Source organism: Bos javanicus, chromosome 17 (assembly GCF_032452875.1).
Source record: "Bos javanicus breed banteng chromosome 17, ARS-OSU_banteng_1.0, whole genome shotgun sequence".
NCBI lineage: Eukaryota > Metazoa > Chordata > Mammalia > Artiodactyla > Bovidae > Bos > Bos javanicus.
In genome coordinates this window covers 10299922-10312673 of record NC_083884.1, presented here as the reverse complement: position 1 = coordinate 10312673, position 12752 = coordinate 10299922, and the positions used below count along the sequence as shown (strand labels likewise).

Here is a 12752-nt window from a genome sequence, read left to right as displayed (position 1 = left end):
ATGGAGACACGGAATCTCAAGCAGCTATTAAATGACATAATTCTGTGAGGAATACAGCTTAAATTACACACATGATCCTGATATGTTTTAACTTGCCACAAACACATATATTTATATAGAAACACAGACCAGGCAGACATACTGTTTAAAAAACACCCTTTTAGATCATGCAAATTAAATTCTGGTGACATACAATTATTTTTCTAAGTCTCAGCGAAAAAAACAAACTGAGATAAATCAACAACCAAAAAACCCAGTGTTTTTGACTGACTGTTCCCAATCCACGATTTCAAATTTTGGACATTAAATATGGTTCAGTGAATAATCTCCAAGTGATTTTTAGGCAAGGCATTATTATTCTTTTTCACTGACAGATTATATCTAAAAACACTTTTTGATTATTTCTCAATAATGCTATGGAGTTAACTGTACGAGGAAACTATACACGAAGAAAAAATGTGTAAAGGACACCCACATGAACATTTACCTTCCACTGCTCTTTTGAAGAACACTTTGCAGCTGCCACAGGTTACTACCCCATAATGACATCCTGAAGCCTCATCCCCACACACCAAACATATTTTGGAAGGTCTTGAGGATCCAGTAGAAACACTTCGTAAAGTAGAGCTGGGGAAAGAAATCAAGATTTAAGTAACTACACCACAGTGGCACATTTGCTGTACAGCTTAGCTCAATATCTGTCATTCATCTCAGTTCAATAAATTCAATAAGGTCCCATATCACGTAGGAAATGAAGGCCAAACCTTCATAAGAGGAGTAATGTATCAAATCCCCTATAGCAAAGCCTCTTTTCAGTACTAGGAAACCATAAACAATCTCATGTAAACTTTTTCTTCCTTTTCCTAATTTTGAGACTGCGTACCAAAAATATTATTTGCATTCTAGGTGAACAGGGAGGAGAGAAATCTTGAGCCAAGTCATCATGAAAGTATTTTTGGCATCAAAGGGCTATTGCAATACCTATCAACTCTCTTCACTTGGACTCAGATTGTATCTCAATTATGCCAGGTGAAAAACTCTCCCCTCTCCAAAACAATGCACAAATTAAAATTAATTCTTGTCTGTATTGCCAGCAATTTCACCCTCTAAGCTCCTGCATTGTTTCCATGTTAACTTACCTGGGCGTGTTCAATTCAGTTCATTGTGTTTACCAATTTAAAGAGACATGTGTGTGTGCTAAGTTGCTTCAGTTGTGCCCAATTCTTTACGACCCTATGGACTGTAGCCCCCTCCTCAGATTCCTCCATGCATGGGATTCTCCAGGCAAGAATACTGGAGTGGTTGCCATGTGCTCCTCCAGAGGATCTTCCTGACCCAGGGATCGAACCCACATCTCTTGCGTCTCCTGCATTGGCAGGCAGATTCTTTACCACTAGGACCACCTGGGAAGGGACATAGTCAACACTAAAAACAAGCCACATATGTAACTATCTAAGGGGACTTTCATGGCTACAAACTGAAGGATTCCGTTTTGAGGGATAAATTTAACCCCTGAAGCAACAGTATACATGGAATACTTTTTAAGGAGACTCTTCTCAAGATATATTACATATTCCTGTATTGGTTTATGGCACAATCTGAACAAAACAGTTTTAAATTCTAGTAAGGTCTCATGGTTCAGTGGCAGATGTGGAGCAGGCAAACGATTTTTTCTTTCCTAGTCTACATGCATTTATTGAGTATCTACCCGCAGGTCCTGCAAAAGGTCCTGAGGAAATAACTGCCCAGCTCCTGTCATCAAAGCTGGTGAAGGCGTGAAGTATCATGGTATGTGCTTAGGTGTGGGGTAATATGGCGGCACAGCTTTCCGTACCAGTAAGGGTGGGAATACTCCAGTCACAAGGCTTCCCCAAAGCTCTCTGAGTTTTGAAGGATGATTAGACCTTAGCCAGACAAAGATGGGGCAGAGGAGGCAGAATGTGCAATATGAGCTGGAAGGCAAGAGAAATTTGAGCTGGACGTGCTGAGGAAATGTCGGGTAGATCTGTTGTATGTCTCTACTACTGCCTTGCTATCCAAGCTTTTGTCTCTATGTTAAACAGCGGGAACATGAAAAAAAAGGACTCAAAGAAAACATATCGAAAGGCTAGAATGGTTAAGTTACCATGATGATTTCTCTATTTTTCGAATTAGCTAAAATGTGGTACTATTGCCTTGATGATTTTTTAAAATGATTTTATATGTTTTAACTACATTCTCATCAGAAACAGATGAAGGAGCCACTGCTCAAGCACTATAGCATGACTGACTTTTTAGAAAACGACTTCTTAAATCAAAGGCTGAAATGATGTTCTCCAAAGTTGTTTCTCCTTCTGAGAAAAGTGCTCTTTATTATTTTTATTAGTGTCCTTTGACTTCTTTATGACATTCAAAACATTCCATTTCAGCACCAATAAATTCTTTGGCATATTAGCCAGTAAAACTCAATCCATACTCTGTCTGACTTTCCTATGCTGCACAGGAAGTACCAGGAAGCCATAAACAATTAGGATATAGCTTAAAAGTCATTACTAACATGTAAGTGCTTTTCTACAACTACAAGCATACACGGGATTTGCACTGAACATTTTTGTGAGCTTTGGTCTGGGTCCTCAAACTTAAAAGCCTCTTATCGTTAGTCTTTGGAACTCTCCTCTCCTCTCCAAACACATTTTCTTGGCAACTGCTAGGGACTGAATTGTGTTCCCTGCCCACCCCAAATCGGTAAATTGAAGTCCTGGCCCCTAGGCCATCAGAGGGCAATCTTTTTTCAAAAACTGAAGTACAGTCAGTTTACAATGTTGTGTTAATTTCTGCTGAACACCAAAGAGACTCAGTTATACACGTATATATATTCTCTTCCATTATGGTTATTCTCAGGATATTGAATACCATTCCCTGTGCTATTCAGAAGGACCTTGTTGTTTTCCCATTCTACACGTGATATTGACATCTGCGAACTCCAAAGTAACAATTCATCCTTTCCCTAGCCCCTCAAAACAAGTCTATTCTCCATGTTTGTGAGTTGGTTTCTGCTTTGTAGATAGGTTCATTTTTGCCGTATTTTAGGTTACACATATAAGTGAGATCATATGGTATTTGTCTTTCTGACTTACTTCATTTAGGATGATAATCCCTACTTGCATCCATGTTACCACAAATAGCATTAATTTGTTCTTTTATGGCTGAGTAGTATTCCATTGCATATATGTACCACGTCTTCTTTATCCATTCATTTCTCAATTGGCATACAGGTTGCTGTTTTCATGTCTTGGCTTTCGTAAATCATGCTGCTATGAACATGAGGGTACAAAATACCTTGTGAATTACAGTTTTGTCTGGATTTATGCCCAGGAGTGGGATTGTTAGATTGCATGGTAACCTTATTTTTAGTCTTTCACCTAAAACTAAATCTTATTTGGATTTAGTGGAATCTTATTTGGGAATATGGCCACAGCAGACATAGTTAGTTGAGATGAGGTCCTTCTGGAGAAGGGTGGGTCCCTAGTCCAGTTTGATTGATGTTCTTGTTAGAAGACATTGGAGCACAGTCACACACGGGCAGAATGCTATGTGAAGATGAAGGCAGTGATCCTCTTACAAGCCAAGGAAGGCCAACGAACCACCAGAAGCTAGGAGAGAGGAATGAAATGGATTCTCCCCAACAGCCTTCAGAAGGAACCAACTCAGCCGACACGTTAAGCATGGCCGAGCCTACAGAACCAGGAAAGGATACATTCCTCTTATTTCAGCTACCCGTTTGTGGTGCTTCGTTACGCAGCCCTAGCAGACCACTACAGCAACTTGGACTCATTCCTGACTCTTTACCTCTGTCTTCTTTCTCAGTCTGTTAACTTCTCTTTCCTCTACCCTCCGAAAGCATACATATTTGGATCACTTCCCATAGTTCCTCTGGGACCACTCTAGTCCATGCCACCAACACCTCTTCCCGGGATGTGCAGAAGCCTGCTCGCTGATCTTCCTGTGTGTCCTTGTCCCCTTCCTTCTCCTGTAGCCAGAATGATTCTTATTTATTTCTTTTCTCAAAACCATCCAAGGGCTTTCCCTTACACTCAGAGGAAAAGTCAGGGTCAACCTATGACCACAGGGCCCCAGTATGGTTCCTATAAGTTTACTAACCTTTCTCACATGCCTGCTGTCCTTCAGCAACACTGGTCTCCTTGCCAGACCTCAAACACACCGGGCATGCACCCACCTCAGGGCCTTGGCACGTGCTGTCCTCTGTTCACCTAGATATGTATGTCCCTGCTTCTTCAGGGTTTCATCCAAATGTTATTTCCTCAGTCAGTCCTTCCCTGACCTCTCTACTGAAAATACTCGTTCTTCTGAACCCCTTTCCTCTTCTGCTTTATTTTCTCCCTAGCACACGTCACCACTGAACGTGTTGTCTATTTTCCTTCTTTAGTCTCTTTATTTTCCTCTTGATTTTGCTTCATTCACACAAGAAGGTAAATTCAACAGGGGCCTGGACCTGTGTCTGTGGTTCTTTGCCACTGTGTCCGCAGGGCATGGCACAGTCCTTGGTACAGATAAGGCTCCTGTTAACACTGGGGATAAATGAGTGGTCTAAGATGACTGGCCTTTTCACAACCATCATCAATTCTGAACTCCTACTGCACTCCTTACATACATGAATGTGCTTGGTTCTTAACTCTCTCGAGAAAAGTATATAGTGGAACTGAATTAAGATAAAGGCAAAGAGAAGCATCAAAGAGATGCATTATGAAATCCTAATTAAAACAATAATTTGGCCAATGACAGAATTAAAGCAAACCTGGGTTATTTTCCCTTCTTGTTTGCTGACATCTCTCAATTACAAGAGCGCCTCCACGTACCTCTTGGCATTGCTCTGCTTCTTCGGTGTCTGTAAGGGTCTACTGAGCTCACTCTCTATTTCTGAGGCTCTTTTCTCACTGTCTTGATCGCCGGTGTAGATTTTCTTCAGTGTTCTACCTTTGGAGATCTTTATTCTCATTTCTACAGTTTATCTCGATGATCTCATCCACTTATCCCAGCTCAGACAGCTCTCCTGCTGAACGACTTTCTGAATCTTTACATCCCACTCCAACCTCTCCCCGATGTTCCGATTTTATGTGTCCACTTCCTTTACAAAGCTGCCCTGCCTCTGTCTTCTCCTGGCTTCGGGAAGGATACTGCCATCTGCTAGGCACCCAGGTACAAACACTCAATATCACATCTACTCAGTTCCCAAGCCCTGCTCGTCCGGCCTTGACCCACTTCCATCACTTCCCCTCACCCTGTTGGGAAGCCTGCTCCAGACCCTCATCACTTCCTCAGGGTTCTCCCTCAACCCCAGCCTCCCTTCCAATTCATTCTACGGTGGCTGACAAAGACACTTCCTGTGACAGAGCTCTGATTCTACTACTTTCCAGGTTAGAAATATTCCATCATCCCCGTGCCCAATACCACCATCATGATAACGTCTGTGTGCCTCTTCCTTCTCCGCCTTCTCCTGCAGGTCCTCTCGCGCTTGTGCTCACCACACTGCAATCTCCCCGTCCACGGGCTTGGGCACCACCATCTGTATACCCACCCCCAGTCCAACTCCTGGAAAACCCGTCCATCCTTCAAGGGTCCCTGATGTTCTCCCGGCAGGACACAACCCTCTCTGTTCTCATGATTTACTTTTGCATTTTGCTAATCCCGCTGCCTCCGTGGTCATCACTTCTGCCCTGACACTCTTGATTGGAGCACTCATCTCAAGCCCTCGAGGGCAAAGACCTTGTCCTCTGCCTCTCTGTGCTCTCTGCTGCCATTAGTGTCATGCTGGGACTATTTATTGAATGAATGAAATCACACCCTTAATCTTATCACAGCAGAACATTCATTTCCAAAAGGTGATTTTTACTGCAGGTAAATTAATGAGGCCAAGGTTATAGGTTCAATTCCCCTATGGTTCATTTAGCTTTGTAGAGAGCAGGGAGAAAGGCATCCAGGGAGACAGACTCTCCTCACAAGCTCAGCAAGCCATCCCACAACCAAGTGCATTATTAACATAGAAGACAGGCCATAATGGGTGGACGGGTCAGGAAAACTCCCGTCTCCACTGACATCCTATGATGCGATATCTCTGAAACTGAAAGATGGTACATGGTTGGGAGGGTATCCATCCAGTGTTAGGAAATGCATTGCCACATTTTGTAAGTGGGGGCAGGGAGGAGAGAAAGAGCAAGAGAGGGAAGCAGGTCTTGAAATTTTCTTAGATGTTGAGTTTTATCAGAACACAAAGCTCACTGAGTGACTCTGAATGTCGGAATTTCTTTATAGTATGCACAAGACATTAACATCTTACTACAGCTAAATATCTTCATTGGATGTGAGTCCCAAACATACAGGGGTAAAGGCAGGAACAGGGACTTAGCAAGAAAGCCTCCTGTTCTCGGTTTAGCTTAGCCACTAACTGCTAAAACCTTAACAAAGCCCCCTTTCCTCTTTGGGCTATAATTCTCCCCATAAAAAAGGTTGAATAGGTCATCTCTAAGATCTTTTTTAAGATATCCTTTTAAGATAAAGATGAGTACAAAAGATAAATGGAACAGCCTGTCATAATGAAGTTTTATCCAAAAAACGGACTTCAAGTTCAAATTACAGAAAGTTTCCTATACATAGCCATTCTTTGATCTGGTTCAGCAGAAAATCATCTACATGTAAAAACTTACTCTTTCTAGAATAGCTAGTCCTATGGCACTTAAAACCTTACTTGCAGCTATATGAGTGCTATGCTGATTTTGCTTGGAATTTCTGTATACATGTATGCACTCAAATGGTACTCCACCTGCTAAAAACCATTTTAATATTAAAGAGTTGGGGAAAATTTCCCAACCCGGTCATTTTTGGTCTTGGTAATCAAAGAAATATTGTTTTCAGAAAGAATTTTATAATCAGACAAAGGTAGTTCATAGGACTTAACACATAAATGTTAAAATATCATTAAAGCAGAAATGAGTGAGCATTGTATTTCCACTTGTAAAGACAAATGTCTCTCTTTGGGAAATACAAGTAAGATGCAAGTATTTTCAGTATCAAATAGAATAGTTCTAATGATTCAGTGAAGAGTTGAAGAGGTTAATCAAAGGTTCATACTGATTTTTGTGACAACTGGAAGGGGCTATACTAACCCATCATTAAAAACACTAACTGGGCTAGCTTTCTTCTTAAAACGGCTGGGTGTTTAGGGAGAAGCAATAAGAAGCTGTGCAAGAAAAAGGAACTTTAACTGATCAAAATATAACTGGAGGATCTGGCTGTGAATGCTAATATACCATGTTCTGCTTTCGCAGGAATCGCTGTGTTGTTTCCCCATCTTCATAACAATTACCTAACAACACTGCAGTGATTGGTCCGCTATTCAGTGACCAGGATTCTTCACACAACAAGAATACTCTGTGTCGTTTCTGAAGCCCACTCAGTAAGAAATAAGCAAACCTGTCTTTTGTACTTTCATTTAATCAGATAGATGCTTTTACCAACATCCGTAGCTGCTGAAAAGTTTCTTTCCATGTGCAATCAATTCAAGCATTCATTCAGCAATCTAGAGCAAAGTGAGAATTCAGAGGCATCTGCAAATACTACTACAGGAAACATCCTTCTATTGCTGGTGTCTAAATTGTTCGTTAATTGAGCTATTCATTGAAAGCCTGATATGCCCCGCCTTTTTTAGGCACTCGGCTGAATGAGAAAATTCCTATTCTCATGGAGTTTTTACCACAGAAGGAAAAAAAGACAATACAGAAATAAGGAAATAAACTCAGATAGTGGTAAGTGCTTTGAAGAAAATGACAGAGATCAAGATTGGATGGGGCACTGGAGGGTTAGGATTCTTTAGAAAGGTCGCCTGTGAAGGCTGCTTTGGGGAGACTGAAAGGACACAGGAGGCGACCGTGCAAAAATGACAACGAAGGGAAGAGAAAGTGCAAAGTCCCGGAGGTAGGAATGAGCATGACATGGTCCAGAGATGGAAACGTGGCTGCAAGGAGGCAGGGAGATGGGAGGAGGTGGGGGGTGGGGCCCAAGAAGACAGAGAGGGACCACACGGGTCTCCAGGGCTGTGACGATGACTCAGGGTGCTATTTTCAGTACCATCACGAGGGATGTGAATATTGAGATGTTTTAAGCAGAAGGGTAACATGATCTGAGTGACATTTAAAAATCAGACTTTGGCTGCTGCCTGGAGAATGGACTACAGGAGTGGGTGATCTTGGATGTGGGGAGACCAGCCACGACGACTCCGGCAATTATCCAGGCAGGAGATGATAACAGCTTGGATTCCGCTTAAAGGAGTGAAGACAGTGAGAAAGGGCCTTTTCATTCTTTAAGTAGATAGTACTGACCAGACTTGCAGAAAAATTGTATGCTGGTGCTATTTGTATTTACATAGTGGAGTGAGGAGCAGTTTTGGTGGTTCAGGGCAGTTTGTTTTGGACCTGACCGTGCTAAAACAGCATCAGTATGTTCTGTTCCTATTTTTGTAAATAATACAATAGCAATAATATCAAATGATAATCTACCCATAGAAAAAACTGGGAACAAGCACATGAGGTTACTTAACCATTCTGGGCCAGTTCTGTCATCTGAAAAGCAGTGATAACAAGTCATACCTGATAGGGTTCTTATAGATTAAATGACTCAAAACAAACATATATATTTGTGTGTATATACACATATTTTTTTAGGAATCCGATTTTTATTGTAAACAAAGTATTTTTGTCAAAGTATTTTCTTTTCCATCATGGTTTTTATTACACGATAGTGAATCTAGTTCTTTGCGCTATACATTAGGACCTTGTTGTTTAGTTTGTATATACTGGTTTGTATCTGCGAATCCCAATCTTCTAATTTATCCTTCCCTCACTCCCCTTTCCCCTGGTAATCACACATTTGTTTTTAGGTCTATGAGTCTATTTCTGTGTCATAAATCGGTTCATCTGTGTCATATTTTAGATTCCACATATACATGATATCGTATGGTATTTGTTTTTCTCTGACTTACTTCATTTAGTGTGATAATCTCTAGCTCTATCTATCTATGTTGCTGCAAATGGCATTATTTCATTCTTCTCTATGGCTAAATTAATCAATATACTCAACAGCACTTACAACACTGTCACACATTTAGTGGTATTTAAATTCTAGCCAGTATGAATCGGTATTACAGAGATATTATTACTTTGCCAATAAAGGTCCATCTAGTCAAAGCCATGGTTTTTCCAGTAGTCATGCACTGATGTGACAGTTGGACTATAAAGAAAGCTGAGCACCAAAGAATTGATGCTTTTGAACTGTGGTGTTGGAGATGACACTTGAGAGTGCCTTGGACTGCAAGGAGATCCAACCAGGCCATCCTGAAGGAAATCAGTCCTGGGTGTTCACTGGAAGGACTGATGTTGAAGCTGCAACTCCAATACTTTGGCCACCGGATGTGAAGAGCTGACTCATTGGAAAAGACCCTGATGCTGGGAAAGATTGAGGGCAGGAGGAGACGGGGACGACAGAGGATGAGATGGTTGGACAGCATCACCGACTCAATGGAATGAATTTGAGTAAGCTCTGGGAGTTAGTGATGGACAGGGAAGCCTGGCATGCTGCAGGCCATGGGGTCGCAACAGTCAGACACGACTGAGCGACTGAACTGAACTGATTATTGACTGGCATAGTAACAGAACTACAGATAATTCTACTTTTCTATATCATATTTTTCTGTAGTGCTGTAAATTTATACAAGCATGCATAACATTGGTTAGCAGCAGGAAAAAAAAGGTTTTTAAAAATACAGTATAAGAGAATGGTACAACAATAACCATATTGATTATTTACTGTATAGGCAATGTCCTGTGTGAATACAGAGTCAAGCATCCATTTTTAAAATTCTGGTTCCTCTCTTTCTGTACATGTAACTGGGAACAGCCCCATAAGGTCATTAGGATAAACACATACTTTTTTATATAAGGAAAAATAAATTTAAGAATCTGGAGAACACTCAGTATACAAAAAATACATTTCAAAAACAAATCACCTCTTAATAACTAGTTTACTAAAATGCTTATTTTCATCTACACACAAATTAGGCAAAAAAAACAACAACAACAACAACACTTTTTTGCTATTTCCTTTTGTTTTAATAAACATATATTTTGAGTCACAATTTTTAACCTGAGTTGGAGAAGACTCTTGAGAGTGCCTTGGACTGCAAGGAGATCCAACCAGTCCATTCTAAAGGAGATCAGCCCTGGGGTTTCTTTGGAAGGAATGATGCCAAAGCTGAAACTCCAGTACTTTGGCCACCTCATGCAAAGAGTTGACTCACTGGAAAAGACTCTGATGCTGGGAGGGATTGGGGGCAAGAGGAGAAGGGGACGACAGAGGATGAGATGGCTGGATAGCATCACTGAATCAATGGACTTGAGTCTCAGTGAACTCCCGGAGTTGGTGATGGACAGGGAGGGAGGCCTGGTGTGCTGTGATTCATGGGGTTGCAAAGAGTCGGACAGGACTGAACGACTGATCTGATTTGATCTGATCTCATTGTAGTTTTCCCATTATTTAGGAGGAATGTTTGGGAGTGATTCTTGTGGTCTATTTTCTTTAATGGTATTATTTTTGACAATAAGATCATTAATGTCTCAGGAGATGATTCATCACTAAATAAGATTCCTTCTCTTAAGATGCAATTCATAGTATACCATATTAGTTCAGTCACTCAGCCATGTCTGACTCTTTGCAACCCCATGAACCACAGCATGCCAGGGCTCCCTGTCCATCACCAACTCCTGGAGTTCACCCAAACTCATGTCCATTGAGTTGGTGATGCCATCCAGCCATCTCATCCTCTGTTGTCCCCTTCTCCTCCTGCCCCCAATCCCTCCAGCATCAGGGTCTTTTCCAATGAGTCAGCTCTTCACATCAGGTGGCCAAAATACTGGAGTTGCAGCTTCAACATCAGTCCTTCCAATGAACACCCAGGACTGATCTCCTTTAGGATGGACTGGTTGGATCTCCTTGCAGTCCAAGGGACTCTCAAGAGTCTTCTCCAACACCACAGTTCAAAAGCATCAATTCTTTGGTACTCAGCTTTCTTCACAGTCCAATTCTCACATCCATACATGACCACTGGAAAAACCATAGCCTTGACTAGACGGACCTTTGTTGACAAAGTAATGTCTCTGCTTTTTAATGTACCATAAAGTGTACCATAGACAGGAATTAAATAATTGGTTCACGTCTTCCAATCTCAGGTACATAAATAAAATTTACAGATAGTTACCATACAGCTACCTGATACGGAAACCTCAAGGATGTGAATAGTTTGGAAAAGAACATGTAAAGCACAACAATGGCTGATTAGTTTTTTCAATTTACTTTTCTTTGTTTTCACGACAGTTTACACCATTAGTAATATTCATTACAGTGGCTCTGTTAATAAGGTAAGTATTTTCTACACACTAAATTTCATTTAAGTGAATGCAATTTTCCCGTAAAAGATTTAAAATAATAATCAACAGAGGGTAGCTTCAGCACCGCAGGGAAGTATTTTGGTAGAGATCTAAAAGGAAGAAAAAAGGCAAGAATATTTTGGATTACAGGAAGCTTAAGCCCACCCTAATATGGGCAAAATTTCATTTTAAAGATAAGAATCTATGCTAGAAGGGCATTCAAGTGACTTTTTATCCTTCAACTATGGCTAAACAAATTCACATTTGATCAAAATATGCAAAGTCTATTTTTTGGGAAATAGGAAAAACATTTAAATCTAGCTGAAAATGTATTTTCTAACAAAACAAATGATCAAATATAATTACTGGCCACTGTGCAGTTAATGAATCATTTTATTCAAATGATTTTTTTACTAAACAAAAGCTATGTGAAAGTACTTCTGAGAACACAAAGATAGCAAATGGCTTTTATTCTCAATGAATTTACACTCTAGGTAAGACCTGGAGACTGGTAAATATTAAAGTCACTGTGTAATAGCAGTCATCCATAGCTTAAATTGGAGAAGGCAATGGCACCCCACTCCAGTACTCTTGCCTGGAAAATCCCATGGACGGAGGAGCCTGGTAGGCTGCAGTCCGTGGAGTCGCTAGGAGTCGGACATGACTGAGCGACTTCACTTTGACTTTTCACTTTCCTACATTGGAGAAGGAAACGGCAACCCACTCCAGTATTTTTGTCTGGAAAATCCCAGGGACAGAGGACCCTGGTGGGCTGCCATCTATGGGGTCGCACAGAGTTGGACAGGACTGAAGCGACTTAGCAGCAGCAGCAGCATAGCTTAAAAAGGGCTTCCCTGATAGCTCAGTTGGTAAAGAATCTACCTGCAATGCAGGAGACCCTGGTTTGATCCGTGGGTTGGGAAGATCCACCGGAGAAGGGACAGGCTACCCACTCCAGTATTCTTGGGTTTCCCTTGTGGCTCAGCTGGTAAAGAATGTGCCTGCAATGTGGGAGACCTTGGTTTGATCCCTGGATTGGGAAGATCTCCTGGAGAAGGGAAAGGCTACCCACTCCAGTATTGTGGCCTAGAGAATTTCATGGACTGTCTATGGGGTAGCAAACAGTCGTACATGACTGAGCAACTTTCACTTTTCATGGCTTGAAAAGAAATCATAATCCACAGAGAGTCCAATGACTTGCAGTTGGGTTGAAGGAAAACTTGATGAAGAAACGGCAAGGTGAAAATGAGCTAGACCAAGAAAAAAAGTCCAGATGAGGAC

General features: G+C 41.2%; 1 protein-coding gene across 5 annotated transcripts in view; it reads right to left on the bottom strand.

Annotated features, from left to right (window-relative positions):
• Nucleotides 1-12752, bottom strand: part of NR3C2 (nuclear receptor subfamily 3 group C member 2) — a 439879-nt gene that overhangs the window by 220655 nt on the left and 206472 nt on the right. For 3 of the 5 annotated variants that reach the window (XM_061384035.1, XM_061384034.1, XM_061384032.1), the window contains one exon: nucleotides 488-627. In XM_061384035.1, the coding sequence (XP_061240019.1) occupies nucleotides 488-627 (140 nt within the window). Of the gene's footprint in view, nucleotides 1-475; nucleotides 628-12752 lie in introns of all 5 variants that reach the window. The other 2 variants (XM_061384031.1, XM_061384033.1) reach the window with 1 other exon arrangement.